Source organism: Salvelinus alpinus, chromosome 10 (genome assembly GCF_045679555.1).
Source record: "Salvelinus alpinus chromosome 10, SLU_Salpinus.1, whole genome shotgun sequence".
Taxonomy (NCBI): domain Eukaryota; kingdom Metazoa; phylum Chordata; class Actinopteri; order Salmoniformes; family Salmonidae; genus Salvelinus; species Salvelinus alpinus.
Genome location: NC_092095.1, coordinates 63,846,452 through 63,859,230, shown reverse-complemented (window position 1 = coordinate 63,859,230; position 12,779 = coordinate 63,846,452). Strand labels below are relative to the sequence as shown.

The following is a 12,779-nucleotide window of genomic DNA, read 5'->3' as shown; positions in this document are numbered from 1 at the left end:
AGGTTAGGGTTACAGTAGAGATTGGGGTTAGGTTAGGGTTACAGTAGAGGTTGGGGTTAGGTTAGGGTTACAGTAGAGATTAGGGTTAGGTTAGGGTTAGGGTTACAGTGGAGGTTAGGGTTAGGTTAGAGTTACAGTAGAGGTTGGGGTTAGGTTAGGGTTACAGTAGAGATTAGGGTTAGGTTAGGGTTAGGGTTACAGTGGAGGTTAGGGTTAGGTTAGAGTTACAGTAGAGGTTGGGGTTAGGTTATGGTTTATATGGCCTGAGGAACCCTGTAACATTCAATCCTGTTTACTGGACACAGTCCAGGGTCTCTGGACAGATCTCTGGCTGACACAGCACCACAGATGTACACACTGCTGTCTTCACCTAATCCCTCAGCACTGATCACACACACAAAAACAAATACACATATACACACACACACACACCAACACACACACAAATAAAGTTCATGACACTGTTGTGTCAGGTTGGGTATCAAATGCTGGTCATAAAAAAATGCATCATGATTTTACATCATTGTGAACCTCTAGTGGTAGGCCGTGTGTGTGTGTGTGCGTGTGTGTGTGTGTGTGTGTGCGTGTGTTTGCGTGTGTGTGTGTGTGCGTGCGTGCGTGCGTGTGTGTGTGTGTGTGCGTGCGTGTTTGAACCTGATGTTGTATTCCTAATGAGGTCAGTTAGTTCTCAGGTCATTATATTTCCCTCCTAGCTCTGGCCTTTCCTGTGACCCCCAGTCTCCAGCTCTGAGTGGAGGGCGTAGCAGCACTGCCATTGTGGTGAAAAAATAAACATTAGTGTCAGTGTGTGACCAACCCTCTCGTGTTTAACATATACATTGTCTCGAAGGCGTCTAGTAGACCACTTAAGATAATATATATTTCCTTTCTTTGGACAAAATGTATTTCCTTAACAGTGGGACGGCTCCTACACCATTGGATGGGGCAGGGACAGGGGCGAAACACCATGGGGTTCGGGTCAAAAGTCCCCAGATGTCCTTACATTCCTCACATGTCCTGCCTCCGTGGGATCCAATCCTGGCTTTCTCAACTATACCTCCCTCTGTCCATCTCCTCCTCACAGCAATAAAACAGTTAAATTACATTTATACAATTCAGCTAGTTTTGATGGTCCTGAATGACAGCAATATATAGGCCTGCCTACCTTAAAGGGGAGTGGAAACACTTTAGGAAGTTTACAGTTAGCTGGCGTTCTAAATCCTAGTGTTTCCATTCCCCTTTAAGATTAAATTTCAACGTCACATTAGTGCAGAAAAGGAAGAAAGGTCACCCCAGACCACAGTATTGAGACAGTCCTCTATATAGTACCACAGTCAGACCACAGTATTGAGACAGTCCTCTATATAGTGCCACAGTCAGACCACAGTATTGAGACAGTCCTCTATATAGTACCACAGTCAGACCACAGTATTGAGACAGTCCTATATATAGAACCACAGTCAGACCACAGTATTGAGACAGTCCTCTATATAGTACCACAGTCGGACCACAGTATTGAGACAGTCCTCTATATAGTACCACAGTCAGACCACAGTATTGAGACGGTCCTCTATATAGTACCACAGTCAGACCACAGTATTGAGACAGTCCTCTATATAGTACCACAGTCAGACCACAGTATTGAGACAGTCCTCTATATAGTACCACAGTCAGACCACAGTATTGAGACAGTCCTCTATATAGTACAACAGTCAGACCACAGTATTGAGACAGTCCTCTATATAGTACCACAGTCAGACCACAGTATTGAGACAGTCCTCTATATAGTACCACAGTCAGACCACAGTATTGAGACAGTCCTCTATATAGTACCACAGTCAGACACTACACAGGGGATTTTCAAAACACACAGGAAACAGAATTCCCCTCTTGCTTTTGTTGTATAGTAGTATTAAAGTGTTCTCTTAAATTCTCTTTTAATTCTCCTTTTGTGAAAATTAAAATAGGTCCCTCATCTAAAAATGAAAGTTTCAACAGACATAGCCTGCGGGTCATAGCCGGCTCCGAGTGAAACCCAGAGAGCGTCACGTTTTTTAAGACCGGTGGGAGACGAGAGGGCGACCCTGCAACATGTGCTCACTGAACTTTAGCTCCTTCTCTTCCTGTAGGATGCCCCTCACTCTGACTGAGAGAGCCACACACAATACAGACAATGAGAGGCTGGGGAACAACCGATGCATCAGCCTTAGTTTTGGCCCAAACTCCAGAGAGGAGAGGTGTGCATGCAGCCACTGCCCACTTTGGGAAGGTACAGATACATGAATCAATACCAATACTCTTTCTCTGTGTGTGTGTGTGTGTGTGTGTGTGTGTGTGTGTGTGTGTGTGTGTGTGTGTGTGTGTGTGTGTGTGTGTGTGTGTGTGTGTGTGTGTGTGTGTGTGTGTGTGTGTGTGCGTGTGAGTACTATACTTGTGAATAGTAAAATAACAAACACTTGACCAACTGGGAACATTCTGTTGGTCCCCACAAGGAAAAATGCTATTTCTAGGGGATTTTGGGTTAAGCTTAGAATTAGTGTTAGGGTTAGAATTAGAGCTAGGGGTTAAAGGTCAGGTTTAGGGTTAGGAGTTAGGTGTTAAGGTTAGGTTTATGGTTTGGGGTTAAGGCTAGGACTAGGGTAAAGGTTAGGTTTAGGGGTTAGGGAAAATAGGATTTTGAATGGGAATCAATTGTGTGTACCTACAAGGTTAGTTAAAGAAGTGTGTGTGTGTGTGTGTGTGTGTGTGTGTGTGTGTGTGTGTGTGTGTGTGTGTGTGTGTGTGTGTGTGAGAAAGAAAATAGAGATATTTGTCATAGTTTACAATACATAGGGGAAAAGTTTTGGGAATCCATTCTGCAAACAGTCTTCAATGGAAAAGTTGTTGTGACACCAGTGGTAGATTTTACAGGACTGTAAATAATATAGCCTAACACCAGTTGGGTCTTTGGGTGACAAGTGTAATTTGCTATCAGATGGTGTTGTCCTAGAACTCTCAAGCACATGCTGCGCATGAACACAGACTCACTCACAACACTCTGAAATATGATTTGCTGGGCTAAAATCTGGTTCCTAACCATCTACAGGTAAGACAACCGTTATAACATGCTAATATCATGGTATTGTGCTTATTACCAATTGTACATGGGGCTGCAGGTAACCTAGTGGTTAGAGCATTGGGAATGTGAAAGGTTGCTGGATCGAATTCCCTGAGCTCACAAGGTAAAAAATATGTCGTTCTGCCCCTGAACAAGGCCACTGTAGGCCGCCATTGTAAATACGAATGTGTTATTAACTGTCTTGCCTAGTTCAATAACGTTTTTTTTTTTTAAATAGCATGTAATATCGCATGAATTCACAAGGGGGCACACATGGACATCTTCCCGAATTACCATGACTACGGCAAACAGGTGTCTATTAGTTGTTGTTGCTGCTTACGTCAGTTTCAGAGCGTTTAACAATAAGCTAGCTAGCTGCATAGTTAGCTACTAAAGTTTAAACCTTTGCTGATATAGCAGGGCACGCACGTCGACTTAGTATGAAGACGTTGCTCTAGTCTTCTCTCCTCCTCAGTCCTCTTCCCTAGAAATTCTGTGAGAGTTGTGTTATGTTCAGGAAAACTGTCTGGAAGAATACCGTGAGTGATGCCGTTAGCTGGCACCAGGACGAGGCCCTGAAAACGACCATGTTCATCCTGAAAGAGTATGGTCCGACCGGATTCCTACTCAAAGAGGAGGGGGAACCCAAAAACTTCAAAGTAGTAGCCTGCATGTGCAACATCCTAACTTGACATCATCAACATTATAGTCCTATTTACATTTTGACACGAAATACTTTCTTATTTCTTAATCAGGTAGCCTATTTTTCATATTCCACAGGTGTTCTTGGGAGACCCTCATACATGTACCTGTTCAACATTCCACAAAGAGAGAGACCTCTGCAAACACATCTGCTGGTAATAATGAAGAAAACATACCGATCACACATAAAAGATCTCATTCTGTAAAATAATTATACTTTCATTGTAGGGTTTTATTGAGGAAATTCCGACTGCCTAGAGAACATGAATGTAAGTTTCACTTAGACATAACATAGGCTACAATGCATATGCCAAATTGCAATTCAAACCCTAGGCACTCTGTAGAAATGATTGGATTTTTAACAGCATATCCTTAAACTCTACTGTGCCCTCTGGTATGTACACTTGCAGATTGCTTCCAGCAGGTCCTGGTTGAAAGGCAGATCCTGGAGCTGCTACAGGGTTTACACAGGAGCAGAACCCCCCGGCCTGTACACCCACCCTGCTCTGAGGCTGACCCTAACCCCAGACCAGACCCAGCCGAGGGGGTCAGACAGAAGGAGATCGAAGCCGAGGATGTGTGTCCCATCTGTCAAGAGGAGTTGCTGGGGAAACGGCTGCCTGTGTCTTACTGCAGGTCAGATCATCACGTGGATTATAATGTCAACCCACTTACTGGGACACCCTTGGTATACCTATTAAATGCTTACTAGATCTTAATGATATGATGGAGAACACAAAGGAAAGTGATTTGAGGATAGGGGAAATGTGCCTGAACTGACCTACTGTTTTACTGCAACAACAGGGGAACATGTGAGTGGGAGGGAAAACGCCTTCTGCCACCAGCTGTCATCCCCTATGTCTTCCCACTCAGGTTCGGCTGTGGCAACAACATCCATATCTCCTGTATGAAGGTGTGGGCAGACCACCAGGCACGTCCGGAGGGGGAGGGGGAAGCCATGGTGAAGTGCCCGCTGTGCCGGGAGGACTTTGGGCTGGTCAAGCTGCTCCTGGAGCAGGTGAGGAATGTGGCTAAGCTCCACACAGCTGCTGAGCGAGAGAGGCCCGACAGACACCTCGGGGTGCTCTGCAACAACTGCAGGGTCTGCCCCATCACTGGCAAGTGCTTCAAGTAAGTCTTGTTGTCATAATGCCCAGGGCCAATAGACCTTGAGCTCGAATTTACATACTTTTCCCCCATCCACTTACCTATACTGTTATGGATCAACTTTTCATGTCTATGACTTCCCTTTAGGTGCACAGTCTGCCGGTACTATCACCTTTGCGAGGACTGTATAAGAAGGTGCTGTCACCCTCAGCATCCGTTTGCCATACGTACGGTAAGCAGTCTTCAGTTAGACTCTGTGAGCATTTCTGCATATATTTGTGTCAGGAAGTAGACATGATAAACTTATGACATCAGCTATTATGTCCATCAGAAAAGGACTGAGAAGTGGCTGTCCTTGGGTCAGCGTGTGTTCAACACACTGGGTGAACCACGTGAGATGACCACTCAGTCAGTGGGTGACAGGTGAGCACTGGAATCTCTGTAAGAACCCTGTATAAATAGATTATTATGCTCAGTGTCTGAACACCCTGAATGACATTTATACAGTGCTAAAATGCAAAGATGTTGTCACACATACAGGCTGTTACACTTTACAACCTGCTGCAATAAGCATTGTGATTCATATTTAAGTGCAGTTAATTACATTATTATTTTAATAGATGTTTTATTGTCACATACACCAGATAGGAACAGTGAAATATGTTGTTTTACAGGGTCAGCCATAGTAGTACAGCACCCCTGAAGTAAATTAGGGTTAAGAGCCTTGCTCAAGGGCAGAGATTTTTTCACTGGTATTCGAACCAGTGACCTTTCGGTTACTAGCCCAACGTTCTAACCGCTGAGCTACCTGCCGTTAAAATATAGCCCATGAGTCTCTGGTTTCCTTTCCCCCTTCAGCATGATTCCTGTTGAGAGTGACCCACTGCCAGAGCACCTGGTCAGGAGCCTCCTTTCGGTCAGGGTGAGGAGAGGCTGCCCCCTGCTGGACCCTGGGCAGCAGTGTAGGATCTGCCTGAAGAGCTTCCAGCAAGGGCAGCAGGCCAGACACCTGCCCTGCCATCACAGGGTAAAGACTTAACTCAAATGATCCTGTCACCGCCAGGTAAAGAGTTAGGTAAACGGGCCCTGACATGTTCTGCCACCACAAGGTTTAGAGTCAGATAAACTGCCCTGACCTGGGCCTCCCGAGTGGCGCGGTGGTCCAAGGCACTGCATCAGCCTTCTTTGGACACTGTGTTAACTAACCTCCAGACGAGCTTCAATGCCATACAACTCTCCTTCCTTGACCTCCAACTGCTCTTAAATGCATGCTCTTCAACCGATGCTGCCCACACCTGCCCGCCCGTCCAGCATCACCACTCCTGACGGTTCTGACTTAGAATATGTGGACAACTACAAATACCTAGGTGTCTGGTTCAACTGTAAACTATCCTTCCAGACTCACATTAAGCATCTCCAATCCAAAATTAAATCTAGAATCGGCTTCCTATTTCGCAACAAAGTATCCTTCACTCATGCTGCCAAACATACCCTCTTAAAACTGCCTATCCTACCGATCCTTGACTTTGGCGATGTCATTTACAAAATAGCCTCCAACACTCTACTCAGCAAATTGGATGCAGTCTTTCACAGTGCCGTCCGTTTTGTCACCAAAGTTCCATATACTACCCACCACTGCGACCTGTACGCTCTCGTTGACTGGCCCTCGCTTCATATTCGTTGCCAAACCCACTGGTTCCAGGTCATCTATAAGTCTTTGCTAGGTAAAGCCTCACATTATCTGAGGTCACTGGTCACCATAGCAGCACCCACCTGTAGCACGCGCTCCAGCAGGTATATCTCACTGGTCACCCCCAAAGCCAATTCCTCCTTTGGCCGCCTTTCCTTCTAGTTCTCTGCTGCCAATGACTGGAAAGAACTGCAAAAATCACTGAAGCTAGAGACTCATATCTCCCTCACTAACTTTAAGCACCAGCACCAGCTGTCAGAGCAGCTCACAGATCACTGTAAATAGCCCATCCAACTACCTCATACTCATACTCAGTACCTCATACTGTTATTTATTTATTTATTGCCTTACCTCCCTTATCCTACCTCATTTGCACACACACTGTATATAAACTTTTTCTATTGTATTATTGACTGCATGTTTGTTTATTCCATGTGTAACTCTGTGTTGTTGTTTGTGTCGCACTGCTTTGCTTTATCTTGGCCAGGTCACAGTTGTAAATGAGAACTTGTTCTTCACTAGCCTACCTAGTTAAATAAAGGTGAAATAATAAAAAATAGCTGTGCCTCTAGAGATTCTGGGTTCGAGTCCAGGCTCTGTCGCAGCCGGCCGCGACCGGGAGACCCATGGGGCGGCGCACAATTGGCCCAGGGTCGTCCGGGTTTGGCCGGCAGGGATGTCCTTGTCCCATCTCGCACTAGCGACTCCTATGGTGGGCCGGGCGCAGTGCACGCTGACACAGTCGCCAGGTGTACGGTGTTTCCTCTGACACATTGGTGTGGCTGGCTTCCGGGTTAAGTGGGCATTGTGTCAAGAAGCAGTGCGGCTTGGTTGGCTTGTGTTTCGAAGGACGCATGGCTCTCGACCTTTGCCTCTCCCGAGTTCGTATGGGAGTTACAGCGATGAGACAAGACTGTAACTACCAATTGGATACCACGAAATTGGGGAGAAAAAAAACGGGGTAAAAGAAAAATAATTTAATAAACTGCCTCACCTGCTCTGCCACCACAAGGTAAACAGAGTAAGTCTAAAGTGGGTGATGCCCTGTCTTTAACCCTAAGGCCCCCAAAACCAAAATACAAAAATTCCTGTTGACATTTTTTAATTCTGGACTAGGTTGAGTACGTTCTGAATGGATGAACTGTGTCCTGATATGGACGGCGGGAGCAGTAACTGAATTTGATCCATCTTTGTCCCCTACTACAGTTCCACACAGACTGTGTCGACCCGTTGCTTCGGAGGTCCAACTCCTGCCCTCTGGACGGATACGTCATCTACAACCCCCTAACATGGAGCAGGGGTGGGGGGAAGGGTAGACCCAAGCTGGCCTCCTCCCTTGACCGTCCAAAGCTCACAGAGCAGCACAGACTGGAGCTGTTTGTCCCAGGAGTAGCTCTGCTGGACAGGGCAGCCAGGGTGGTTCCCTCCCTGAGTATGTTCAGCTCTGAGGGCTCAGCCGATGCCCTAGTACCTCTCCCTCAGGACACTATGGTTGTCGGCTTACAAGGTCTACGCATCAATACAGTGAACATTGAGAGCATGGAGGGTGGAACAAGCTGGACAGAGAAGGATGGAACTCCAGTCAAATCAGTCATTCTTAACAAGAGCCTTTCCTCCCAGCATCTAAGGACAGACGTGTCTAGAGTGAGGTTGGGACGCACCAAGTCAAGCTCCTCGACCAAGAGTTTGGCCCAAAACAATGCTACCTCAACGAACAGGCTGGGTGGGGTCTATGGAGGGACGGGAAGGGCCCAGCCGAGTCTGTTTGTGGGTGTAAACAGGCCAGACAGGGACATGACTGCTGCTGCTGCTGCTCAGCCCAGAGCTGTCATCACCCTGTGGAGAGCCAGGCCCCAGTGGAAGCTGAGACCCAGGGTACCCAGACCCAGACCAGGCACAGGAGACAGCCAGCAAGCCACAGGCCTGAGGATGACAGGGGTACTGATCAATGCTCCACACCAGGGAGAAAAGGAGTGAGTTGGATTTTAGAACATATTTTGTTGTGAACAGACTACTGCTTTTGACTATATAGGTATTGAGAGTATGGTACAGTCGTACTACTTAAGAGTCGTTTTTTATACAGTGCATTCAGAAAGTATTCAGACCCCTTGACTTTTTCAACATTTGTTATGTTACAGCCTTATTCTAAAATTGATTAAATAGTTTTTTCCCCCTCAGTTGTACTAGTTAGTTTTTTTTCTACATAAAGGAAATGGATAACAGTTTTGTTTGCTCAGCTCTTGGTTAGATATCTACACTGCACAGCTATGTGTTCACTTCACCTAAGTCTGTTTGGCTTTCATTTCCCTGTGTTTTTATATGTGCTATTTTCATTGACAGTTTTTCAATTCGCTTAGAAGAGCTTGTTTTAAACAAATGTCAAAATGAAATACAAAATGAACTTTTACCTGGACATATAAAAGTACCACAGACATACTGACCCATAATAAAAACAAAAGTTTTAAAAGTTTTTTTATTTTTTATTATCAGTCTATTTACATTTTCAGCTTGCCGTTTTTCATTTAAGACACATTGAAGCAGTGATGGCCCAGGTGATGTCAAAATGACTAAAGGAACCACGCCCCTGTGTTTTTATTTTAATCCCCACCCCCGCAGGAGGCCTTTTGCCTTCTGGTAGGCCGTCATTGTAAATAAGAATTTGTTCTTAACTGACTTGCCTAGTTAAATAAAGGTTAAATAAAAATGAAAACCATCAGTCCAGACTAAACACGCTGTTGCGCGGTAATATTCCTCTTCTCATCCTGTGTGGTGACATCATGACTCTGAGTTGTAACGGTTAACACATGACCATTGAGAACAGTGACTGTCACTGGTGGCAGTTCGACCAGCGCGTCCTCAATGTCCTTCAGACTCTCTCCCCTCCCACCTTCCTCGCAGAATATTTCTGATGACACGGTCCTCTACAGTGAACACCCGGCTGACCAGATCATCAGATTGTATGGAGAGCTTCCCTCTAGTTATCCTTCCCATCAGGGATAGTATGTACGACATAGGGCAATGCTTACAAGTCACCATCTTTTCAGTGGTGTCCACCCTCTCCAGTGGGTGTGCTTCTGGGCAAGTGTACTCTTGGGACAACCAGTATCCAATGATTTTCCCTTCAAACTTCTCAGGCTGTACCATGTCGTGTGGCAGATCGCATTTCCTACCACTGGCCACGTTGACCAGAGTAGATTCTGGTGTTGTGTTCAGCACGGTTTTACCCCCATACTTAACAACAGAAACATTGGTGACCCGGTACCATTTCCCCTCTTCAACCGTGTTTTCACGACCCCACACGGTCAGGTTTGTGAGTGTAGTTGAATCATCTACAATATGACCGACTAGGTATTCCACCATGGGCATGCTTTTGTTAAATCTTGTTTTACAATGGCCCTCTTTCACTTTCTGAATCACCTCCACTGTAACGTTCACCTACAATGCAAGAAAAACACCAAAAGGAGAAATACATTACAGGGCAGTGAACTAGACAAGGTTAGAGTTCAAACATACAGTACTTCATTGATAGTGAATTATTATTATTATTATAGCTACCTTCTGTTTTACAGCATTTTCTGTGTTTTCTTTGTCCTCTTGAAGGTCAGCTAGGGCCACATCCTTGACCCTCCCGTCAAGGTCGCTGTTGAATTTAAAGGGTAAATCTTTGAGGGTGGAAAATGTGGATGTGTATGTAAACATTATCTCCATCTTGTTGTTTCTGCTTATGGATGGCTGGAGCACCACTTTCACCAACTTCACTGGAGTTCTGCAAAAACATGCATTATAAAATATTAATAACAGATATTCCTAATCACATAGCACTCAAAGCCTTTGCAGAGCACTTTATACACAACTTACCTGCGACTCTCTGCTGTGGCAAAGCGGTCTCGCAGCTGCGGCTGAAAAACTATCAGATTCCTGCTCTCATCTTCTTGCTGTAAAACGGCATTGAAATATCCTGTCTTCTTCCCTCTCTTCACTGCTGAGACATTGTGGATGTAACCGCAGGCCTTGATTACTTCCGGCAAATTCCCCATTATGGAGCCTATTGGAGGGACAAAATGCAGTATTTTAAAGGAAATACATCTAGGCTATAGACATGTATAAGCTAGATATTCAGAGTCAGGGATACTCAGTTTGAGATTAGGAATTTTAATAGGCGCCATGTTGGCACAATAAACTCCACAACAGTCAGCAACATTCTAGACTAGATTAGATGGGCAGGGCTGTACCTGCTCTGATGCTTGGTGGGGCTTGGTCAGGGGCACTCGGGTCTTTGAAGGTGGTCCAGTCCAGCTCTTTGAGTCTGGGGAAGTTTGCGATGATCTCTTGCTTATGCAGAAGGGCCACAAAACCATGGCAGTACTCCTCTCCTCTCTCTCAGCATGTCCAGTAGCTTGATGACTGTAGTCTCTGGAGGCTGACTGGATTGCAGGTGGTTGAGGTTGTTGTATTCACGCTGCTCCACAAGTTTCTTTGAATGGGCGTACTGGAGAATATTGTCGGGTTCCGCTGACAGAATCTCTGTCAGGAGCGGCTTATTCTCCAGCAGAAACTCCTTTGCCATTCTTCTCTGGGGTGGTTGGCTGTTCTTGGCCTAAGTTGGTTTCCTCCTGGGGACTCAAGTTAAGGCTGTGTTCAGCAGGACACAACGGCGTGCAACTTTTGATTGAACGGAAAACTGTGCTGTTCTCAACGGTCGGGCAACACACCGCCACAACCACCAAACAGGAGCAGAGATACCGCAAAGAATGGTTGGGGAGAAGCGTGTCGTTCAGGCACGTAGTAAAACGTTTAATATACTGAACACAGCCCTGCTTCAATGGCTGGTAGAATCTACTTCCTATTAGCCGGAGAGGTACGGCTTGTTGTCATGGCAGGGTCTATGGGTGCTGGTCAGGTGAAATCAAACTAGCACCTGGAGAACGAGATGGAACAACAGGTTAATTACTGTGTCAAGTCAAAAAATACAGTGAGTGACAGCTGTGTTTAAGAGTGGTATCAGGCAAAAGACTATGATGCATGGTTAGTACACTACTACTGGGTTATAGCTAGGATATTAGCCTACATGATATTGCTATGATTATATTGATCTCTTGTCTTGCCTCTTTAGGGTATCAAAAGGTGAAAAGTAATATCGCTCACTGGAAAGCCACCTTGACATACAAGGCGTTGTAATTAACAAAGGTAGGTGAAGTAGTCGGGTATGCCTTCCCTAATCTATAATTAATACACGGCTATTTGAGCCACAACAGACAGCCGGTGCACAAGAGCAAAGAGTATTCACCCACACAAAACTAGCAGAAGGATGGTCTCTTTAACAAGCTGATAATACCGGTTCGTTTCAACGTTTTGTATGGTTTTTTTCAACAAAGTAAGTCATGATATTTTGTATATTATTAGTTATGTCACTTTTAACCCAAACTATAAGATGGTTTTGCAGAAATGTTTGTAAACAATCTATAGCTTCAAAATGTTTCAAGCTGTGATATTGATGTCATATAACTACCATATTGATGTCAACTAAATATGATATTGATGTCATATAACTACCATATTGATGTCAACTAAATATGATATTTGATGTCATATAACTATCATACTGATGTCAGTCCGTGCATCCATAACTACATATTAATTCTAGAGTTTTAGCTACAGAATATTCATCCGAAGGGGGTCGCCCGTTTGGCTGAAAAACAAATTGTGTCGCGCTGCGCACAGCACCGCACAATTCAAAATATACGACCTGGAACGGCGCAGGAGAGAAGGCGCTCAAATGCTTCATCTTGCAGCAGACACTTTAACCATTTTACCTGGAGTCATATTTCTAAAGCATTATCCCGCACCACATACCCATTATTTTAATACCAAACATTTTCACAAGATCTAATGCGTAACGTTAGCTAGCTAAAAGTCCTGGTAAATAACGGTAGGGAAATTGATCGTGCTATCCGGAATCCTTGGGACGTCCCTACCCCCCGTTGAAAATGGTTCAGGTAGGGTTAGGTAAGGGTTATTATAGTTAAGGTTTAACCGTAAGCAAATAGTTATGTACCGCTTCTTGTCTTCTGCTTTTTCCCGCGCTCTCAATGAACAAAGAAAAAGAAGGTTTCTCTTTGGTGCTACTAGCGGCTTCAACATATCCCGGGCTGTGGGCCGCAGATCGTGTTCTTCTTCTTTGGT

General features: G+C 45.0%; 2 protein-coding genes across 2 annotated transcripts; one reads left to right on the top strand and one right to left on the bottom strand.

Annotated features, from left to right (window-relative positions):
* Positions 1–3,354: 3,354 nt before the first annotated feature.
* On the top strand, positions 3,355–9,057 carry zswim2 (zinc finger, SWIM-type containing 2). The gene is made up of 9 exons (XM_071330500.1): positions 3,355–3,756; positions 3,878–3,954; positions 4,028–4,068; positions 4,210–4,435; positions 4,673–4,930; positions 5,054–5,138; positions 5,238–5,329; positions 5,765–5,933; positions 7,803–9,057. The coding sequence occupies exons 1-9, from the start codon at positions 3,607–3,609 to the stop codon at positions 8,571–8,573; spliced, it is 1,869 nt and encodes a 622-aa protein (XP_071186601.1). The 5' UTR covers positions 3,355–3,606; the 3' UTR covers positions 8,574–9,057.
* LOC139532632 (uncharacterized) lies at positions 9,052–12,765 on the bottom strand. The gene is made up of 5 exons (XM_071330498.1): positions 12,652–12,765; positions 10,829–11,514; positions 10,455–10,641; positions 10,152–10,362; positions 9,052–10,031 (listed from the first exon to the last, which is right to left on the bottom strand). Exons 3-5 carry the CDS (start codon positions 10,631–10,633, stop codon positions 9,453–9,455), a joined length of 969 nt encoding a protein of 322 aa, XP_071186599.1. The 5' UTR covers positions 10,634–10,641; positions 10,829–11,514; positions 12,652–12,765; the 3' UTR covers positions 9,052–9,452.
* Positions 12,766–12,779: the final 14 nt, after the last annotated feature.